Raw genomic sequence first — 22,521 nt, 5'->3', positions numbered from 1 at the left:
GGCGATATCGCGCATGACAGTAGTTGGTTCGTCCCATTGATGCCTACTCATTCTTCGTGATGTATGCATACTTCTGAAGCTTTTTCCTGTCTACTCCGTACAGCCATGCTGGATCAACTGGCCATTTCGAGGTCCAGATCCACAAGCCAAGGCGCGTTCCACGGCTTATACGTCACGCTCATAATACTCGCATTAACCATCAAAGTCTCCCGCCCAAACTCAACCGCCGTATCGCTACCCTCGCCGATATCAACAGTAGCCGCCCTCCTCTCCCTAGCCGCATCCTGATCAACATCCACACTCTCCACATCTTCGATATGCTCTTCAATCCTGACATCCAGCCCCCCCTTGTTGTTCCACCGCACTTTCTGCGCGCCCCATCCCTCATGTATATGCCCAAAGCAATGAAGCCGGGGTTTGCAGCGTCGAGCAGCGCGCAGTAGGTGGTCGCAGCCGACGTGCTGTCCTGATGTTGTCGCGTCCATGACGCCCATGGGCGGTCCGTGGGTCATCATGATATCGATGTTGGGAAAGTCTGGGACGGGGTTCTCGGCGATGGGTTTGGCGTTCGGTGTGCATTGATGGGGAGGGTTGTAGCGGTCTTCGTTGCGGAAGTAGGGGAAGGCGTAGTCGCAGAATTCTGGTTGGTAGGGGGACGCGTAGACCTGGGGTTGTTAGCTTCAGATGGAATTGTCGACTGTCTAGCAATGTGCATACCCTCAGGTTGGCCCCGTTTTGAAGCTGGAATGTATGCGTTCCTTCTTCCAGGTACGTTACACCTGCTTTCCGCGCCCGCTCGCCCTTCAACATCTCTCGAGCTTTGGCGGGTAGGTCTTTGTCGTATCTGTCTCCTCTGTGCATGTATTCGCCTTTTCGGGCGTAATACTCCTCATCCAGAGTAATGTCGTGATTTCCAGCTATGACAAGCTTCAAGCCCGCATCTATGCTTTCCAGCATGTCCAGAGTCTTTTCATATTCGTCCAGATGACCGATCATGGTCAGGTCGCCGCAGTGAAGAAGCACATCTGCCGGGGGCAGTGGCGGGCGGAAGGCAGCCTCATCATCTGCGATGTTATCGAGAGGAGCTCTAGTATGCGTATCTGAGATGATGAGGAAGCGTGTCTTGACGCGATTAGGCGTTGTTGATGTTGTTGGTGTTGTCATGGCGGAGGCAGGGAGCTTCATGCTTCAGTCCGCGCGTTGAGGGGTAGCGGGGTTGAGAAGCTGTGACCTCAATAAATCGCGAGTGTCTACAATCAACAAACACACCATGTTTGTAGGCAGCAACATTACCTTCATGAATGGAAGAAACATCCACTATGTCCCATGTCTATTGTTAGTGGTGATGCTCAAACACTGCTACCATAACTAGGTACTCTTCGTTTGCCATGGTAGCTACAACTTCGGCTGCGAGATAATACTGCGGCTCGCTGTCAGTCTGTACACGTCTTTGGCTTCTGTGGAGGAGCGTCGTGCAGGATTACTATTCTTTGCTGCACTCGCCAAGGTCGCAGAAAAACGCGATGGCCACGAGTTATGGATACCTATCCTTGCCGGCTACACTTACTACTTCGGGCCTTGCCGACAAGTATCACGCCACTCTCACGAGCTGCCTTGCACCAACCTCAACATAGCCACATGCGCACTGTGCACCGCAAATACTTCTCGACTTTTTCAGCCTCTCTCGTTAAGCCCGGGCTATTCCCCTCGATTGCTACAACAGCGGAGATGCCCGTTGGCGCACGCCGATGCTTAGATATGGTACCATGACAGGTGCTCGGAGAAAACCTCTAACATCATCGGGCAGCACAACCTTGGAAGGATGCAATACCAAGGAGTAAGCGAACTCACTTGTTGTATCTAGATGCAACGCGTTCCATCCGCATGCATCCGGGAATCTACCGTTGGCAAAAATGAGGCTTTAGGGATCTTTTACTGACATTTACCTTGTGATCGGTACCGCAAAACATCTGCTAATAAAGCAAGCCAGTAATCATACCGTGAGAAAGCCATCCGGCATCGCAGATAGTTTATACGATCCGTCCCGAGTTAGCCGCATACAAGCGAAAGCAAATCAGATCCTGCATCATGGCTTTGTTGAGTACATTCTGAGACCGCAATTCGCGGCCTTGCCGGGATCAACAGGGTAAATTAGGTTGTACGCACGTAAACGAACATCGCGGTCTTTGCAATGCGGCTTCAGAGTCATATCGGAAACTCGGGATCGGAGCATGTGCGGAAACCGACTTTCGGCGTAGTGGAGCTCGTCCCGGGACTACACGAGATGCTGCTCCTACCGGACAGTGCCGATGAGGTGCTTATCGTTCGACGTTTGCAGTCATTGTAAAAACTCGACCCTTTGAATGAGTAGCAGACGTTGCAGTGAAACTCGCGGAAGCGGAAGGCTTACTTAGCCGTGCCAATAACGGTTGAGGGTAGGACGGATCCACAACTAACTTGCGATTTTGGGTTTACCGTACAGCTACTGGAAGCATCTTGACTGTACTGAGCCACTACACCGGAACCTGATCAACCTTAGTGGTGGATTCCCAGCAGGTCACGAGGACCTATTACCTACTCTGTTGGGTGTGCAGTTCTCGAATCGTCGATACAATTACGTCCTCGTATTCTTATAATACCAGGCCTTTCGTCATTCCCAGCGACACCGATACATCAACCGCCAAACAGCAACGAACACGTCCACCGATACACGAGTCGACACAGTCTGAATGAACTTCCGGAGGGATGCGCATGGAACCAAGACCGAACGTACCGAACATTCTCCACCTCAGAACACCATGCCGTACACCAACTACTTCGACAATCCTTACCTTGGCGGGCCAGGCCCAGACGACTCGCTGAATACCTTCTTCGACTCCGATACATTCTTCAATCAAACCCTCACATCCGTTCAGAGTGCATCCGGTACGACATCGAAGTCAGAAGAAGATTGCAATGCGACGTTTTTCAGGGCCAGCATATCGACCAGGGACAATAACCAGACTATGACGCAAACATTCAACACCATACACCCCAGTCCATTCGAGCCATACCCGTTCGACTTCACTACAAACACAAGGCCACCACAACCGAACGAACCAGACTGTATCTCCCCCACAAGCACAACGTCGCAACCCTCGTCGCACGGTGGAGACGCGCCGCAACCGCTCATATCGCCATCTCTCTCCCCACACATGCTAAAGCACGAATCCCCATCCTCGCCAACCTCTGCCTCCGAATCATCCACCCCCAAACGCCCCACGAGGAAGCGGGGTTGCCCGAAGATGGACCGCAATACCACCGACAGCCAAGACCTGTCTTCTCCGACTCTAAAGTATCAGCGCTCGAAACGGTTACCGCATAATCAGGTTGAGCGCAAGTATCGAGAGGGGCTCAATTCTGAACTGGAGAGGCTGAGACAGTCGGTGCCGATATTGAGGCAGAGCGAGGAGGCGGGAGTGGTTGGGCAGCCGAAGCCGAGTAAGGCGATGATCTTGGCGAGCGCGATTGAGTATATTCAGAGTATTGAGAAGGAGAGGGATGCGTTGATTGAGGAGAATGATAGGCTACGGCGGGAGCGGTTCGGAGGGCCGACGCAGGGTGATTGGGATGGAATGAACTTGTGAACTTTCTTCACAGGTATTCGTTGGTGGATTCAGGCCTGTCGAAAAGGTCACGGAATGCGGCGGCGCAAGAAATGAGTTTTAGAGAGGGCGTTTGGATCTATCACATGACACAAGGACTGCACTCTCGCAAGTATGACCTTCGATGTTAATCGTTCGCATAGATTGTATATTACGATGGGATTCAGCCACTCTGCTTATGACGGCGTTGTGTTAGCGAAAGATAGCTTGATAAACGTTTAGCTCTCGATTAATAATGTAATAATGAATAGCCTAGCAACGATACATACGCGAAGCTTGTATCACGAGCGTGCAATCGATACAGTAGTAAATATTATAGCTTAATGTCTTCCATGTCGCGTTAAGGGCAATGGTCACTTCGAGTTGCCCGATCTAATCCTGATCCTCTCCGCCTCGCGGGATGCAAGAATCAAGTGAGATGTAGCTACTACGATAATGGTCCTTTGTTTCGTTCACCGCGGGACAGCAAAATTTGTGGCGCATATCACTCACATTTTGTTAAACATAATATAGATAGGAGTATCCATAACCTTAGCCGTTATAGTTAACTTGTGGGTTTGGATACTTAGGCAGCGTGAAGCGTAGATACTATCCTCTCATATTGGGATAAAAAAATTATTAGATAGTCGCAAGGAGAGGACCTACTAGCATACATGCGCGTCAAAGCCAAGTATACCCCGATTTCTCCTTTCTTGGACTTCAACCATCAAAACTGTTTGTCGTCTTCAAAGAGAGCCTTTGGGTAGCATCGTTGGTGCTGTTCTGGTGTTGCAATGCATTCCCTTGCTTCGTTGCGGCGTGGTTCGGCCCACTGCAGTTTTTTTCCTTCTACCCCACTTTGCAGCCCAAGATGTACCACCGACACATCAAAACCAAAAGAGAATCTTTTCGGTACCTTCGTAGTGCTCTTATAGCACAAATCTGTGTATACGATCGTCATAATTTTCAAAGTCTCTATCAAATCACCAGATTTCATCAAATCGCCCGGCTAGCTCAATCGGTAGAGCGTGAGACTCTTAGCTTTCACGTCCTAAAGACTCGATTGGTTATCTCAAGGTTGTGGGTTCGACCCCCACGTCGGGCTTTCCTTTTTGTTTGCGTGTGGTACATGTCCTAGGAGGGAGGGGAAGGTATGGTGGTGATGAAGTATGCTTTTTTGGGCTTTTTCGAAAATGATGCACAACTACGAGCACGACACCGACGCAACAACGGCAGAGACATGTCGGACAAACGTAGTCCTATGCTAGCTATATGTAGTCGTCGTATTGATTTGCTTTTAGATAATGAGTTCCTTTTTCCGTCTTCCACTAATCTGGTAAGAGCTTATTTTCACTTCATTGAGGATAATCTATTCCCTTGGCCTCTTCGTAGCTTTGACATCAATTCAAGAAGAGCTTTGTGAGGTCTGTCAGGCTTTTTGATCGCTCATAAGTCGTTTCCGTGCATAGTAGCTTCTAGATCAACTGGATGGGCCTGCCGTCCTCACGCAAGGACAGTGGCATCCCACTGCAGTGCGTAGTTGCACGAGAAGGAGCCAGAGTATCAGCTTTTCAGATCGTTACGACGAGACACGAGTTCCTGAAAGATAGTAACATGCATTGGTAGTTGGCAAAGTCAACGGAAAGACAAGACACGAATAAGGTCTAGATACTATGTGGCTTTCGCATATCTTCTATACGTTCTCCTTGTTCGCTTTCGTACATACAAAGAAGGAAGCCTGAGGGATTTGTATCAACGGTGCGCATATGTAAATACGAGTTCAAACTACTTTAGGATGGTATTCTAAGATTGAGGTGTGCGCTACGTAGCATACGCTTCCTTGTGAACCCTACGAGCCAACGTAGGCTCTATTCTTGGCCTATCTCCTCGTACTCGATAGGATCTTGCCTGCATCTGCTCTCCACTTCCGCCAAGGTTCAACTGTCTCACAGTCTCACTTCAGCAAAATGGATCTCTCTCTCTTGCTACGCTGCGTCTGCGCGAGACACAGCGCCTACAATCCGTAGCACCATCCTCAGTGACCATCCCCATCGTCTTGATAGGGCACATCTCCCTCTGCGCATGAATACTCTCCATCACACCAAGACACCTTAGCGAATACGCATGTAAGCTACCGGCATTCTTCTAGCTCCAGACTCTGTTTCAACATCCAAACAAGCCTTTACGCATCTGTAGTGATCAGCAGGCGTACAGTAGGCAGCCAGCAGCTAGCTCAAACCTAGGGCACGCCGCACCGGTTACTGTAGCAGAGCAGCCGGTGGAAGAGCATCTAGTCTGCAACCCACATCAAGCACTATTTGACATGTACTAGTTCCGCTTGCTATTCGGACCGTCTTTTGCTGGAGTCTTTTTGGAATTGTAGGCGTAAGGGAAGGTCTTTATCGGGGTTGGTTACTCCGTAGTAGAGAGAGACGTAGGTGGTTAGGGGGCAACGGGGAAGTTGCGCGGATATCCGTCTTGAGGGATAAGCTAGAGGAAGGTCATCGTGGTCTTCCTATCTCGTAGTAGCGGTGCATGATGCGATGCAAGACACAGCTTCACTCTTCATGAGTACATATCTCGATCGACCCATAGCATCCACTGACACCGGGAAGGCTTCCATCCGCCGAAATGACTCGCATACCGTCCATCTTACCTACCCTATGGTTCAGCCATGTTATAATGGGAAGGCGCATGCACAACATAGCCCTGCCCGCCTATAGCTATGTGAACAGGCATGCAGGTACTCCACAAACCGCCAGTCCGGAGATGCAACCAAAGCGTAGATGCCATAGCGCGCGGATGTAAGTTTGCGCAATAGCGCCATGCGTGAAGCCAAGAGTCTGGAGTGCAGCACGCGCTGCCTATATGTGATGACACACGAGCAGCAAAAACGCGAGAGAGGTCCGACCGCGCATGATGCGTTTGCAGCGGACCCAGCGATCAGAGTCTTTGAGTTGCTTGCCTAATGCCGGTCGTGTGTGCTGTTCATCTATACGTTCGATTGGGTCGTAGCTCGGAAATCCTGCCCGGATCGGATGGAAGGATGTTAAAGTGGACTTTAAAAGATGGACGGCTAATGCTGCAGCTGTGGCCTCGCGGCGCGGTGCAGCATGAGCGCATTGTGTGCAAGTCACGCTGCTTTGTTGGTATGCAGTTTAGATTGTTTGACAGTCGTGGTGGTTGGGTCAGAGACGCGAGGGAAAGGCTATTGGGTGGTGTGTGAAAATGTAGTGGCTGCATGCTTTCCGACTCGTTGTATGTCTCGAAAATCCTCTAGGCGTCCATGGCCGCCAGGGTGGTTGCAGGCGTTTATGCTTGATGTTCGCAAAGGAGGCCTGGATCGTCGAAACCGCGTCAAAACCCAGCGGAACGGGAGGTACGGTGCGCGCTCAATGACTGACAGGAAGCACGGATAGGCGGATCTGACAGGGTTCAGTTCCGCGGCCTTACACGCGTGAATTTTCCATGAGTAACAGGCCAGTGACTCTTGCGGTTGGGTATGCGTCAGTCGAGCGATGGGGAAGGTAGCGTTCCCAACCTTGCGTGCATGTTCCTTCAGCTTTGCCCTGCAGACGCGCACGAACGCGATTGCGACACTCGTTGCAACCTTCCGTTGCAGGGGTTAGATGCCGATAACTGTCATACGGCAACGGCCGGCTTTTGCGACGCTAAGAAGCTGGCAATCGTGGTGGATTGTGATGAAAACAAGCTGGTGTGCAGACCGATGATGATGATGCTGAGGATCTGGGTGGATACAGTACTACTGCCGGAAGACATCCCGCCAGCACGCCTAACTGTGACAGGACAAACCTCTTGTGCCCCAGTATCCTGCATGGGAGAAATGCGCGATTGGATGCCTAGACACGCCTCTGAATCCTTCGAGAAACCCTGAACTTGTGTCACCAAATGATGTAACATCGTGCTGCCAGTATGTCGTTCGAGCATAGGGCTGCAGTGGCTTGCGCGTCCATGTGTGTAACTTTGAATGTCTGCGCGCATGAAGTTTGCGGCTGCCGAGTGGTTCGAGAGTGTCGCTGAAACTTGTAAACGTGGTGACCACCAGCTCGTGTACGTAACTACGCTGAATTCGACTAACGTGGTCGTTGCGAACTAGCGATTTTTACGCACGCCTCTCCACAGAGACCCTTGAGCCCATGCAGTAGCCGCTGCTGGGAATAAGCAGAAAAACGCACCTCTTCACATCGTGTCCACGCGCTGAACCCACATTCTCTTTGTTCGATTTAGTCCGTACAGGCACACCTCCACATTTGTGGTAAGAGCGCCGAGAGGATTAACAACCGAGGCTTTGGCCCATGATTCAGCCAAGTGCGATCAGCAAGAACATGGTCGGAAAAGATCAAGGGTCATTCCGGAGCAAACGTCGACGGGCCTCCTACCCGGCTGTGTGGTAGCGGGGAAAAAGTCGAGTCCTGGTCCAGCAAAACTGGGAGCCAAAGGCAAAAGCAATTTCCGTTCCCTCCGCAGCCATTGTCTCATGGTCCGGAATTGAAGGAGGATTAATCACGGTCCGAGCTTTTCCCAGTATCGTAGAGAAGCGACGAGAAAAAGTGGATCAACTGCCACCTTGAATGACCGAGGTTCGGGTACGTATTCCAAGTTGCATACGACAGTCTCAAGAAGTCTGGACAGGAGGCCTGGGCGTCTGCGCAATGTCCGCAGGTTTGGGCTGGGAAGCGAATTTATTCCGGGCCCTGGGATACATGCTTCGCTTGCACAAAGGTCAAACGTCATTAGGGTTTGCTGACGACGGTTGACTTTTGACTTTATCCAAGGCTCTTTTCAAGGCTGAACGACCGAAGTCATAGAACCGGTTTTATAGATCGTACCTCGTAGACGCAGGTACGAAGATGCTATGGTACGGCTAGTTGCGTGGCTTCATCTTCGCGCGTGTAATGAGGCTTCAGTGCGATGCCATTTGCTAACAGCCGGTCCGTGACCTTCATGCATTGTCTGATTGACACACAGATAGTTGTACCCATTGCATTGCTGGTATTGGCGTAGAGAAGGTATATAAAATGGGGTTGTCTAAAGATTACTGATCATGGGAGTTTCGTAAGCATGATGTAAGTGTAGGTGTTTAGGAATACTCCGTTCAACCGTAGTTTTACTTCGGAGCGCCTTACCCTCGCCGAGCATTGTGTGTGTGCCTCAGGCCAAAGCCAAGATAGCCATGCCACCTTCCAGAACAATACTTCCATAGGTACCAGGAAGTACCATGTTCTGGACATAATTATGACCTGCAAAGTACCCGGTGGAATTTGACAAGTCGGTTTCGCATTGGTGACCCCACGGTCCCCGTGAAACCATGTGGGTAACGTATGCTTGCTGTAGTTGCGGGGACGCCATACCGTGAACGACAGAAAACAGGTGTCACAAGCGTGCCGAGGTGCTCAGGTAGTGAAGTAGCGATATGTTACTATCTGGGTATCGAATTCGGCGCATATGCTTTCGAAGTATTCGCAAAGCTACATGTAGCATCTCTCTAAATGATCCTCCAATCGGCGTTATTTGTACATGTGATAGTGGCTGTGAGATGCTGATTGGAAGTGTGAAACGAAACCGCCGAAATTGGGACATGAAGGCTGCCCAAGCAAAACCTGAATGAACCTGGAAGAATGACGCCCCGTTATGGAGTCCTTGTGAAGCTGAAAATCAAAAACTTGCAATGCTAGTAACGCCCAAGATCACTTATTGGTCCATTGGAAAAGCATGATCTCCAAACCATGTATCGTAATTCCAGTCGTGTCGCGCCTCTAACTCCGGAAATGATGATTTTGATAAGACCGCTCACATCGGAGCTGTCGCCAAAGTGTTCCCTGACCCATGCCATTGGCCACCATACAGAGTGTGAGATCGGGATTTGGAGGTTGTGGAACCGCGCGAAAGTTGTACTGTTGTAACCGCTATACGTTTGGTAGTTGACTATGCTCCGGAGTAGAATTGCGGTAGCCCTTGGTGATGGTATGCCATTGGTGGGGTCACCTCTTCTTGTACCCGGTCGAGATGTCCTGGCTCCCCATACCACTGCGCACTCATAGAACGCCCAGCTGTAGGCATTGGTGGTCCATGGTTGGGCATGGCGTCGTATGATGACCAGGGAGCCGGATAATACGAGTGGTTCGGAACAACGGGTGCAGATAATGGCGCCGCTGTGGATGCGCCTATCGTGGTCGCGTGGATTGTGGAAGGATTTGTGTCTATCGAGGTCGGATAAGGATACGGAGAAGTTCTCCGGTAGTTTTCGTGTTGGATACCGAGACCTTGGCCTGGATATTGTTGCGGAAGTCCTTCAATGTTTCCGTATGACATCGAGCGTGATGGTGGTTGAAACGATGGTTGCTGACTCCAGTGGCCGTCCTGGTGACCGTATGACATGGTCGAGCTCGTACTCATCGCGGCTGGTGTATGACCACCTGAAACGTTTGATTCGCTCCCGTACGCTGAGTTTGCGGTTGAAGGTGAATTGCGCCACGTGGGGCTTTCGCCTACAGTGGATGAAGGTAGGAAACTGTTCGTTGGTGGCCATTGGGTTTCTATTGGGGGAGGATAAGGGTAAGGAGGGTGCTGTACTGGGACTTTGTTCGTCAGCGAATGCGGGCCTGAGGCAGCATTAAACCTACGGCCACTGGTGACAGATGCATGGTGAGGATCACTGTCGTGGTCGCCATGATATCCGAAGTTTGGAGGTTGCCCGTTCGACGCAGGTCCAGAGAATGGTGTACGGAACTCCATGGCATCGCCTGAGGAGGACAAAGGGTGCCGAGGTGAAGTAGAGACAGGTGTAGCTGGTTGAACTGCACTACCCGACTTCGACGAGATAGATTGGGGCTGCGGCATATCAGGGTTATGCTCAACTGGGTAGAAGTTGCATTCCTTTTTCAGCCGAATGCAGTTGGAGCAACGGCCTGCGGGATCGTCGGGAGCTAAAAGACATCGTATCTTTCTGCGCCTGCAATGCCCTGTTCCCAACAGTCAGTGATCGAGCACGACACCAGAATGCGCTGTTTGTTCACTTACCACAAGCAACTGAGGTTCTATGGTATCCTAGCTTGTTCCTCGGCTTGTTACTTGTCGGCGACAGGTCACCAGGGTTTCCAAGAGCTAAGTGGCGCATGTGTGGAGTTGATGAGGACTTGCGGAGCTCTCCCGGTACTTTGCTCTTTGAGGAGCGTCTCTTCTTATTCGAATGTTGGTGAGGTTGGGTAGCGGGTTCCTGACCGGTCGCAGAATCATGGGCGGACTCGAGTCGATCTGTGGGGCTTGGTGTAGAAGCAGTGTCGGCGGCATGGGAACGACCAAACCCAGTGTTATGGTTCGGGGGGTTGAATGACATGGCGTCCTGAAGGGGCTGTAAAAGCAACGAGTGCTCTAATCTAGCTGCCGTCTTCTTCGCGCGGCGTTCTGTACCCACAGCCATGTGAGGCGCACTCTTGTCGCAAGACCCGAATATCAAGACGCGGCAATACGTAGTGCATTGAAGGACCTGAGGGTATAAGCATTTAATGTTTAAAGTTCAACAAGGCCCCACAAAGATCCATGATGGACAGGAAGCTAAACAGTGTACATACCTGGGATGTCAAACGAGGCGACTTCTCAAACGCTGGAGCCGGCACTACAAGATCTTGCTTGCGGAGCGGTCGACGGGACACTTGCTGATCTACCGTGCCATGGGATTCTCGATCTAATCAATGCTTCGGAGGCGCACTGACAGCAGGGGCCAAGAGGTAGTAATAGTCAAGAACCAGGTAAATAACCAAGTAGCAGAAGCGATGGTGAAGCAGTTGCGCACCGACAGTGACAGCTCAAGGCAGCTAGTCGTTACCACGGCCGTTCGTTAGCGGGGGCGCATTGCAATCTTCAGGACAACAGGCGCCAAAAGCAAAAGCCTGCATACATACGAAAAGAAGTAGGGACCGAATATAGAAATTTAGACGACGCTGTTTGGTTGAACAAGTGGATGATTAAAAGTGGCGAAGTATATCCACGCTACTACGCAACCGGACTGCTGCGTTGGAGCGCCTCTTCGCACCAGAGGATTTCACAGGGTTCATCAATCCTCCTTCCTCACAAGCACAAGATCATCTTCTAGAGGCCAAGCGACCAGGTTGCTGTTGGTGGGCCCGCTTGGACCAAGTGATGTGCGGGATGGATGGGTGTGCAGGCCAGCAAAGTCCGAGCGTCATGACTTTGATGGCTCGGACCCTTCGCACAGTCGCTGTTTGGGATGCTTTGCCTGTCACGTCTCGACGGTGGGATGCGATGACAGCCAGCGGTAGCCGCCTAGCGTCAGCGGCGGCGCGATCCACTTGCATCGTCTTGTGTGAAAGTCTAGTCAAGCCACCATGTGGATGGCCTTGGATTGGTGAAGAGACGAATGTAATGTCTTGCCTGACCCCGATTTCTGGTACGTATGTAAGGGGCCTATACAAGGCAGTATGCTAAGGAGTATGCAAGCTGTGAGGTTAATTTAGCATGGCTCTGTGCGTACGAACGTCGCCGGGGAAGCGTGGTTGAGCCAGGGTGAGATTCAACAGTGTCCGGATCTAAGATGATGAGGACGGCGATAAAGGCCTCAATGGAGACAGGGCCGAAGTGCCTGAGCGAGAGAGCTGACGCAGACTGGAGACTGGTAGGGTTTGGTTTGCGCAGATGAGGGCCCAATACGCAGACGTCGTGACGTGACCGCCCAGTAGCGAAAGCCCGCTGCGATGATCCCCCGATGCTCGCGGTCGTTGGAGAGGTCTCGAAGGGTGGTGCAGGGATGACGCCGACGTGAACTGCTGGCGCTGTCATGGTATGCTATCCTGCGACAAATTGGCTGCGAAGGCGCGTCCTTCTCCACAGTGTTCATCTCGCTAGCAAGGCCCTGGCAAAGGCTCGACTAATCTCCACTCGCGTCATCGCGATTGAGGATAATCAGCGATTCCACAGTTGCGTTGCACAAGCGTGGTCAAGCGAGCATGTCACTGGCCAAGCTGGATTGCAGTACGTGATGGCCGCCGGTCGTCGGTTAATGCGCATGAGGCCTGACCCAGCGCTCTGGCTACGGTCGCTGCATGACTTGCACACCAATAGTACGGGCGTTGCCCAAGACAGGCGATTGCACGTGGAAGACCGATCTGATACAAAAGCACTTCGGGCCTATTAATTCGTCTCGAATTTTCGGTGGTCAGACGGTTTCCAGCAGGCTTGCTATTTCCCGACGGCACCTGCACAGCGTCTCCCCCCACCGGTCCGTAGTGGCGCGTCTATGGTGAGGCGTAGGATATTTCTTTTTCCCAGTGCGCCAACGCCGCCCAAGAAGCAGGGAAAGCTATCCCACGTTCTCCATTTTTCTTGTCTTCCATGTGTCCGCTACTCATCGTGTTCGCGCGGTCAGCACTGCATCCTGCCGGTGCCGACAGCCTGTGTTAGCTTTGCACGTCATTGGAGGGTAATATCGATTTGACGCTTTTAGACCAGGTCGTCGGTAATAATGCCCTCCGATTCTCCAGCCTTTAGGCCTGAGGATGCGAGTCGCCTTGGTCGTGCGCAGAGTTCAGTCATGTATTCTGGCTAAATTGTTCGCGGTAGTGTAGTGTATCTGAAACGTACCGGACATCAACCGATCGATTTGGCGGAGGGCCGGCTATCAAGAAGTCGGGGATGACATGGTGATCAGTAGTTGGTGTTTGCGCCGCTGCACAGGCGAACGGCGCTTCATCCGTTCGTGAACGCTCGTGCGAGGCTTGCATCGTGCCTTCCCCCTCGCTAGTCTTGGCTCGCTTAATCGCAACTTCCACCCTAGGACTTTGCGGTGCGCGCCTGCCAATTGCAGTGCCATGCTGCGCACAGATAGCAAGACCTCCAAAACCCCGCGCGTCCTTCACCTCGACCACCACCACGCCCTGATTGGCCGTGGTGACATGCGCCGGCGGCGCGATATCAAGCTCCACCACCTCATCGTCTCTTCCACCGTCCTCACGATACAGGCCAGCACTCCTCGACACTACTGCTAGCCTCTCATAGTAGGTGACAGCGGACATGACCGACATTACCACCTCGTTATCAAAGCACGAGTACCAAAATCGCAGGGCCGTATCAATGTTGCGCAGCTCTGGTACTTCCTGCCTATAGTAGCGACTACACAGTGCCCCCACGTTGGGGTTGGGCCATGAATGTCAGCATTGCAACCCCACTTGTCTCGCTACATCGACAATCATTGTACTGCGGCATCTCCGGGACTCTTGGAGAAGGGTGTACGACTATGGCTGCATCACAGCCCTGCAGTCTGCGCCACGGCGACACAGTGGTGCAACCTCCATCTGGTCAGGCTTCACCGAGGTAACAAAGACACAGATGCCGGGCGTATAGCAGATCCTTCGCCGGCTCAAACGATACGCCAGGCCCGCCAGACTGGACATGTCACATCGCAGAATACTTTCCCACCTTCTATGTGGGTTCTTCGTTCAATGCTCGATTCGACGCTAGCGACTATCACGTCCTGCGCCTTAGCCATATGAGCAACTATCGACACCACGGCAGTTCTTTCGCATGATACGGCCATTCATCCTTGCGCATATGCAACATCTTCGTTCTTATGCAACGACAACGCACCGTACTCCGTATACCGGCGAATTGCTTTGAAAGCGTACGCGAGACCGTTCCCGGCTATGTGGTCTCCGCACTCGCTTTCTCAAGAGCTAGCTACGGGCAGATACTCGGATATAAGCTAGTCGTACAACCACACCTGAGACTGCTCATCGTCTAGAGGGGAAAGCATCTCCAAGAGTAAGGGCGCCTTGGTCAAACCTTGAGTAGGCTACTGAAGGTTAGGAAGTTCATGATACTGACCGGCGCCACCCGAAGCCTGGGTGTGGTTGCGCTCGAGCTCAAACGACCAATCGCATCACTTTGAATTCACACCAGCACATCGTTGAGATGAACGTTTTCCCCTACTTTGAGTTTGCTGAGACCCTCACACCACTCCTCAACACCAAGCCCATATTAGCTTGGCAGTCACCACGTTTCCTAGCGCATCTCGAACGTCCAGTCTTGTCGCCACGCTGTCTGCCCGACATGGCGGAGCCCCATACCGAACCTCTGGAGATCAGCATCACGTTGGCTAGTGTCCGCTTTGGTAAACTCAGTGGGTGATCTTCAGGAGAGTGAACGCGACACGTTGACAGCCGCGCAACACCTCGCCTATAATTCACGAAAATAACGCCGGCCGCATACTTCTAGACGCGCTTCGACGTTGGCACAGTTCCTCAGCGTCCGCTATCAACAGCCGGACTCTAAAGCTCTGCATTATGATCGACCAGAAAGCTACGGAGCCATCTCCGCTCAGCTGTCATGGTCGATCACGTCTTGGCCGAGCCTCCGTCGAATTGCTCGCCTTATGGTTAAAGTTCGATTGCTTCGGGGAGACCTTTCCTATTTTATATAGAAAGCCGGTATACTAAAGTCTTTATTCTAGCGGGCACGCAGCCTCACTTGCTGACAGGGCCTTCGAACCCTAGGAATACGGTTCTTCTCCAACTAATCATGCGATTTCTACGTCATATGTCCCCGACCGCAGCTGCGACGGAGTTGTCCGCGACACCTTGCGAGAATAACATTCCGCCCCGTCGCCTGAACCATACTATGTTATCGAGGTTGGAGATAGTATGGTTCACTTCGTACAACGGACGCATCTCGAATCGAAAAGCCGATTTGAGCTATCGGTCCTTCGTCATGTTGCGCTGGTTTCACAATTCTACTTAACTAGAGTGCAGTAGTATTAGAAGCGTGAAATGGCAAGTCCCGTTCGCTAACCACGCACCATGCACGACTCGGCAGATATCCTCATGGACCCTGAATCGCTGGTCGCCTGTTCCTTCGAACATCGTCTTACTCCGGCGACCAAATGCTGAGCAGTGATGATATTGATCAAAGATGCTGAGGGTATCACCAGAACCATTCTCCCATCGGCTTTGTTCGGGAGATTTGCCCGTGCCACCGGTAGAGATTCCGATCCGATACGCGGCAGTTCTCATCGGACTCGCATCCGAGAGCCATGATTCGCCCAAATTACCGCATTCAGTATCGTACAGATCTAGTCGCGAAATCCATCGATGTGTGCTGCGCTCGACAGGCCCCACAAGTGACCACATCCATCGCGTGGGCAAGTCTTTGTCCTGGTTTCTAAATGCGATGCAAAACCTGGTAATACCTGCATCGACTATCACGCCACCAATCTCACTCACTGCCCACGGCAATCTCCACGCACCACAGGTTGAGATCTTACAGGCGGGACGTCCCCCGAGCGATCGAGGGTGTGAAATCGCTGCTAACGATCTTCACGCATGGAACCCAAATGCGGGGTTCCACTAGTCAGCGCACCCCCTTGAACAACTAGGTCGGATCACCAAAACCTCAAATCGTCGGGACTTTAGTTCCGCATCAGGATCTCTGCTCGCCTTGCTGCCAAGTGTACACGTTACCGGGAGGCTCTATACCCGGGATCGCGCTGGTATGAAAAAGGAAACATGATGCAGCCACGATAGTCTACGCGTGGGTTAGACTTCACAACCTAAACTCGTCTACGCGTCTTACTACCAGGGTATGTGACCATGACTTGTAGATTAGGAATCTACAAACCAAACCATCTCTTACGACTACAATGTTACAGTGCAAAACTAGGTTTTCCGGCTTCCCCACCCCCTGGATCATCCCATCCACGCTTGCCCCACGAGCACCACATGGATAGTTCAGCATCCGAAAATCCGCAGCACAAACTACGCTCGACACCCTGCCCTTGCTGAATCATCTTATTCTCAGAAAATAGCATCGGTTCTGTTGTCTACAACGGGTACTATGTCCGTTTACCAAACGCGTGGGAACCTAGGTGATATATACACTTTCGACATTACTCGGGGTCGCTATCGTTGTCAGATAGAGTGCTCACGAAAACCTAATGGTGATCCGTGAGAAACCTTTAATCTTTGGGCATGCGCAGCCCAAAGCACCGCCGACGAGAACTGTGCGAATAATGCAGTGGTCATCGATGGGGCTCTCCAGTGTATTCCTTCGCACCCACATCTCCGTTGAAGAATTCTTCCCCCAGTTGCGATTTGCGATCAGATCAAGATCCACGGCGATTTCGACCGCTCCTATCGCTTTACTTCAGGATGCGATCCTTTCATCTTTCGATCTTGCCAGGGCAGTAACGCCGCAGCCGATACAGGTGGTGCCGCATGCGGCAAATCGGCAGTAGACATCAAGTGTATGTTCCGCTGTCGGCTGCCCTGGAATAACATTCGTCTCAACCGTTTGTCACACATTGACACTCACTCGAAAATCACCTTGACGCGCACCATATCCACAGAATCTTCATTAATCAATTTTCGACTGAGATTAATATTCTTGATTGTTTGGATCCTACATGAATCTTCCGGGACCACATTCTTAATCTCATCCCTCCCTGCCTTCCTTCCTCAATGAAACTTCGCACTAACACCCCCATACCTCACCCCATCAACCTTCAGCTCGAACACCAACCCCGCACTCTCACACCGCATATCCAGCGTAAAATCCAGATTATCAAACTCCACCCCCTTCGTCGTCGTCAATCGCGTAAACAAGCTCTTAGGCACCGTGTTCAAGTCTGTGGTCAGTGTGCAGACGTTGATAAGACCTTTCTTAAAGGAGTCGGGCGCTGTGTCCGCGTCGCAGGCTATGAGGTCGTCTTCTACAATGAGGGATTGGCCCGGCCGGAAGTTGCGCGTGTAGTGGAAGGATATGGGTCTGTTTTCTGAGACTTGTGCGCCCTGTGTGGGAGGTTAGTATGTTGTGGTATATTATGGAGAAGGTGAGGGGGTATGTACCTTTGCGATGTGCCATTGCATCCGGTCGGATACCATCCATCGTTCCCAGAGCGGACTCCAATATCGGTCGGATATGGGATGCTTCGCCTCATCGAAGACTGTCGCGTAACTGGTACCGTAGTGCCATCGACTTCTTCTGCTAATGACCATATTGCCTTCTAGCCCGCGGAGTACTGCGCCTCGCACCACTGCTGTCCACGCATGTATCGGGTGGTATATTTCGACTGCCTGCGAGGCATTCAATGCGACCGCGTGCGTTGGTCGTTCGGTATAGGGAGGTGGAGGTGCGCTATTGAAGTGGGACTTCATCCGACCGTAGAGGTAATTGCTCTGCCCGAAGCCTCCCACCAGGACGATTCCGCATACCAGACCTCCCTTTGCTCTTATGCTGTAGACTTGACCTTCCACCAGATCTATAACTTCTTGGACAACCGGATCGAATAGGTCCTTGACTTGCTCCGCACTCATGACAAGGAACCCAGAGTCAAGCCCCGCTTCCTCATCGTCCGGTAATCCCGGGAAGGGTATGTTGACTTCATTGTGTTCCTCCTCATTGAAGTTGCGCTTGACGAACTCCTCAAAGTACTTCAACCCCATATTCCAAGTCTTCATCTTCTTCTCGCGCATCCAACTATAGCGTTCCGCGCCAATGCGCTGCTTGACATGTTCTTCGAAGCGATAGTTGATGAACGTAGAGCCACAAAGACCGCCAGTTCCGACTGCTGATTCCTCGACGCGAAGAGGATGCAGTTGGGTGATCTTGTAGGCTATCAAGTCGACAGTACCGCCACCAGCATCACAGACGACAAAGTTGTCGCCAATTTTCAGATGGTTCGGTTGTATCGCCTTTAGAGTATATACTGCCGCAGCCTCCGGTTCTGATATAAGCTTCAGCTCGTGCCTGTTGCCCATACCAGCTTTCTCCGCAGCCTTCAGCGTCGCATCCTTCGCCGAGTCTGACCACACGGCAGGTACTGTCAAGACAAATTCAACCTTGGTCAAGCTGATGAATGTCTCTCCGTATCTCTTTGTCAAAGTCTCCATTGTATGTTTGTATATCTGCGACAGATAGTCCGAGACCGCCTCCATGACCGTCTTCTCGAACTTGCGCAATTGCGCGGCGGTTTCAAGCGGCGATACGAAATGCGGTAGCTTCTGGTTCCTGTCGAGGAACAGCTTTATACACCTGAGACGCGTCTCCTCTGGCTTGAATTGGAACCCCCATTTTATGTTCTGCGCAGGTTTCGCGGGCGCATCGAGCGACGAGACTGAGCCGTTACGGGAGGGTGGTTCGCTGTAACCAATTTCGGTGGGGACTTTGTCGGACGTGATACCTGCGCGTACATGTCAGTTCGTGGATGCGCATTTGGTCAACCCAAGTACAACATACCGTTCCCGCCAGGCCACGTCTTGATGATGTCAATGTCGTCAGGGGCCGCACTGTAAACGGCAGCCACACCTATCGAGCTTCAGCGTCCAATCGTATCGGTCGCATATCGTGGAATAGTTGCTACCAACCGCTGTAGGTGGTTCCAAAGTCGACACCAACGACCAACCTATCCTTTGTGGTACTACCCACTTCAGGTACGCTGCCTATGTCGATTGTCGCATTGCTCCCCGGATTGAAAGTATACGGAATGCTACTTCCTCGATTGGGAAACGTGTGGTTCATGGCCATTCTTCGGTGTGTTGATCTTTGTTGTTTACAATGCCGGCTTTGGCAGATCGCGTGGCTGTCGCGTGGGTCGGACCGCGGGGCTGAATCCTACGAAAAGCACAAGAGTATCATGGGCGTGGACGTGGATACGGGGAAGACGTCAAGGTCATGAGTGTGTCTGCCTGAAGGACATGCGAATGATTCAGGCACCGGCGGAAACCTTGCGCGGTGTGATGTCGAAGCCTAGGAACGGCGCGCGCTACCCACTGCTGTAGGAGTCGCCCAGCTGCGGGCCCTGGTTGGTGATCGTCAGCTCGCGCAAGGCTGCAGGATTCAGCTCGCCCAGGCACACTCGTGTCGTCCCACGTGAAGCCATTCGATGGTGATATTCTTCGAGAGGGGTGTGGAGGTTTGGGTCTTTGACGCCCGCTTTGAAGTTGGTTCCGATGCGCCCTTAGGTCGGAACGCGCCCGGTCCCAGCTATGACCGAACGAAAGAGTTCTGGCAAGCCTCAGTACTTCAACCGCACGGTCTTAACATGTATTAATATACCCAGAATCTACCCACCGCCTCAGCGTGAAGCGTGGTACCAGACTCATCTCGAGATCAACGAAGCCCTCCGCCAACAACGTCGTTACCCCGCCGAAAGCTGCCGTAGCCGCTCCCAATGCGAGGAAAGACGAAGTACATCGACGCCGATACCCCTTCAATGATATGCTGAAGCGCAAAAGCGAAGGTGCGGTAGATCTCGAGAGAGACACTGCACCTCCAGGGCCTAGCAATGAGCTTTACAGCAAGTCGGAAATGGCGTCATCGGGCGATGATGCCGTAGACGCGCGCATGGCACACAGAATAGCGGACCTGGAAAGAGCTCTCGCGATTGCGAAGGAGGAACAGAGCTTGGCTAGGGAGGAGCTATCAAGATTGAGACAATTCAGGGAGGCAGATCAAGACGCGATTGAGGAGCTGAGGGCGCAACTCGCTCAGTCGGCTTCGAATACGGATACAGTCCCACCGGCACAGCTCGAAGAGCGGCTCGCGTCGCACGAAAAAACACATCAAAACCGCATCGAGCGACCACAGTCGAATGGGGAAGCAGACGACCTACGCCTACGCCTCCACGCCGCCGAGAAGGAATCACAAGAGAGGCTCCAGCAACTTCTCGCACTGAAGTCAAGCATATCCTCGCTCACGCGCATGGACTCACAGATCACGGATAGTGAGCTGGCAGAATCGTTCTCACAACTTGCAAATCGCGTGCGCGAATGGACGGTGTCGAACTTCCGGCGATCGAGGTTGAATCTGGAAAACCTTCCGAAGGAGACGGAGGAGGTTCTCAGCGCGTTGAATCCGCTGTACAGTGTTAACATTCGGAGTACGGATAAGCTTGCGCTGTATCAGGCTATCGTGTCGCATTCGCTTATGCAGATTTTCGATGCTCCTATTGTGTTTGGGTTACCTAGCTCAGATCCTTTCGCTGGCTTACGACCACTCGCAGAGCACACACGGCATCTTGGTACCACATATCGGGAATGGGTGCGCGCTACCGTGCAGGTGCTCGAACGTAGCGAAGCGCACAGTGACATCGAAACCGAAAGAGAAGCCTCACTACACCGACTCGCCGGAGAGATCAGCCACATACTCTTCACGCTGACGTCCGTGAGCCTTCCACCATCCGCTCAGTCAACGCTCACTGGGGTATTGAAAGACGCCGTGACGTTGCAGCGTACACTGGCTCTACAAAAGGCTCGTTACCAGTTGCTCTTCTTCCGCTGCCAAGATGCGAGTATGCAGTTCGATGAACGCACGATGGAAGCTGTTAATGACGTTGATCCCGCTGTGGAAGATGGCGCTGATATGGATGTCGATCGGAGGTTTCTGTTCTGCGCATTCCCGGGTCTGATCAAGTGGGGGGATGAGTGGGGAGAGCATGCTGAGATGAGTAATGTTTTGTTGAAAGCGAGGGTGTGCTCTGGTGTGAGCTGAAGCTAGGCAAAGGAAATAAAACTATTAGATCCCAGCTTATCATCAGAAAAAGAGTGCTGATGACATCATCATCCGTGTCTTCCACTTTCGTCGCGTTTTTGACGTCAAAAACGCGACGAACTTGCCAGTCGCCTTGTTAGCGGAGCAGCTTAATGAGCTAACTATGATATACGCCTGAACCTTTTCGACACAAGACGCTGTACCGCTAATCCAAATTGATAGCCAAGCAGAAGATATCTGTATCCGCTGCATATACCAAGTTGCTTCAAAACTCTTCGTCATCCAAGCACAACATCGATGAGCTCCCGATCAGCTGCTTCCCATGCTGCCTTGGTGACAAAACCAACGCCCTTTCTGTAGGCGATACCGTCTGTCCACTCAATCCAAAGAACGTTGTAGAAATCGCGAGCTCCTGGACAATACGTTTCTAGATGGGTAAATGGACAGCCCGAGGGAAGAGCCCCTAGGAGAGTGGTCGATACTGCAATGAGTTCGACCATAATAATCGAATCAGCTCCTTCGGGTGGTTTGTCACCTGTTTCCAACATCTTACCCGAAATCGATCCCGAGGCATCAACAATATGCGGGAAAAGACGGAGTGCCGGAAACTTAGGGCGGGCCCAAACCTTAGCAGGTCTGTCCAGAGAGAAGTATGCGCGCTCAGTCAGACAGGTGATTTTGTTTGAAGCTGGCACTGGTATCGTAACAGCATCTGGCGCATCCACGAGTGGAATTGGAAAATGAAACTCCTGTCCTGGGGCGCATGGTGTGACGTAACAAAGTTTGTCGCGCATATCAGACTTGCTAGAGGTGGATATCGTTCGGCTCCATCCCGAAGGAAGCGGGCTCTCGCTGTCTTGAGCGAGGTGTCTGTACTTGTAGAGCTCGTTCTCGATCCTGACCTGAGCTCCCCCTGCGCTGATGTAATACCATTGAACAAGTGGAGAGACAACCGCACCCTTTGTCCCACCCAAAGAAAAATTGCTCCAAAAGGGATTAGTCCCTCCCCACAGTTGTCCACGCCAGGCCATCCAAGACCAGCTTGGTGGCCGAATACTCTCATGCGAAGTTACATCTATGCTCTTTCTTTTCGCCCCTGAAGGGACTATCCAGAGGAGTGCAACATCAAAGAACAAAATGGGTAGGCCGTACAAGGTCCCGCCAGGGAAGATATCTGCAAGTGAAGAAGCAGTGCCTGCAAATGCTGGAACGACATCGGAATCATACGTGAAGTGTCGTCGTGAATAACTGCGGACAATGGACTGGTATTCCTTGAAGCTGGGCCAGGTAACTGGGCCAGGACATGCATATCCAGGTTTATCGAGACATTTTACCTCTTCGGTTATTACTCGGCCGCGTAGGTCATGCCAGGCAGCTTGGTGGC

The 22,521-nt window shown here is 52.0% G+C and overlaps 4 protein-coding genes and 1 non-coding gene across 5 annotated transcripts; 3 read left to right on the top strand and 2 right to left on the bottom strand.

Moving 5' to 3' along the window:
- Positions 1 to 113: 113 nt before the first annotated feature.
- On the bottom strand, positions 114 to 1,164 carry J4E86_005192 (uncharacterized protein; the record flags this gene model as incomplete). The annotated part of the gene is made up of 2 exons (XM_051445727.1): positions 114 to 665; positions 718 to 1,164. 2 exons carry the CDS (start codon positions 1,162 to 1,164, stop codon positions 114 to 116), a joined length of 999 nt encoding a protein of 332 aa, XP_051302494.1.
- Positions 1,165 to 2,729: 1,565 nt separating this feature from the next.
- J4E86_005191 (uncharacterized protein) lies at positions 2,730 to 3,626 on the top strand (the record flags this gene model as incomplete). The annotated part of the gene is made up of 1 exon (XM_051445726.1): positions 2,730 to 3,626. The coding sequence occupies one exon, from the start codon at positions 2,730 to 2,732 to the stop codon at positions 3,624 to 3,626; it is 897 nt and encodes a 298-aa protein (XP_051302493.1).
- Positions 3,627 to 4,626: 1,000 nt separating this feature from the next.
- Positions 4,627 to 4,728, top strand: J4E86_005190. Its single transcript has one exon. It is a non-coding gene; the product is annotated as a tRNA-Lys (tRNA).
- A 12,376-nt stretch (positions 4,729 to 17,104) lies between these two features.
- On the bottom strand, positions 17,105 to 19,172 carry J4E86_005189 (uncharacterized protein; the record flags this gene model as incomplete). Its single annotated transcript, XM_051445725.1, has 4 exons — positions 17,105 to 17,437; positions 17,495 to 18,828; positions 18,885 to 18,953; positions 19,013 to 19,172. The coding sequence occupies 4 exons, from the start codon at positions 19,170 to 19,172 to the stop codon at positions 17,105 to 17,107; spliced, it is 1,896 nt and encodes a 631-aa protein (XP_051302492.1).
- A 461-nt stretch (positions 19,173 to 19,633) lies between these two features.
- Positions 19,634 to 21,137, top strand: J4E86_005188 (uncharacterized protein; the record flags this gene model as incomplete). Its single annotated transcript, XM_051445724.1, has 2 exons — positions 19,634 to 19,665; positions 19,727 to 21,137. The coding sequence occupies 2 exons, from the start codon at positions 19,634 to 19,636 to the stop codon at positions 21,135 to 21,137; spliced, it is 1,443 nt and encodes a 480-aa protein (XP_051302491.1).
- Between the last annotated feature and the right edge of the window lie 1,384 nt (positions 21,138 to 22,521).

Source organism: Alternaria arbusti (assembly GCF_024043155.1).
Source record: "Alternaria arbusti strain BMP 1465 chromosome Unknown scaffold_6, whole genome shotgun sequence".
In the NCBI taxonomy this organism is placed as follows: domain Eukaryota; kingdom Fungi; phylum Ascomycota; class Dothideomycetes; order Pleosporales; family Pleosporaceae; genus Alternaria; species Alternaria arbusti.
The sequence above is the reverse complement of the archived record's forward strand: the minus strand, read 5'-3'. Positions and strand labels throughout refer to the sequence as shown.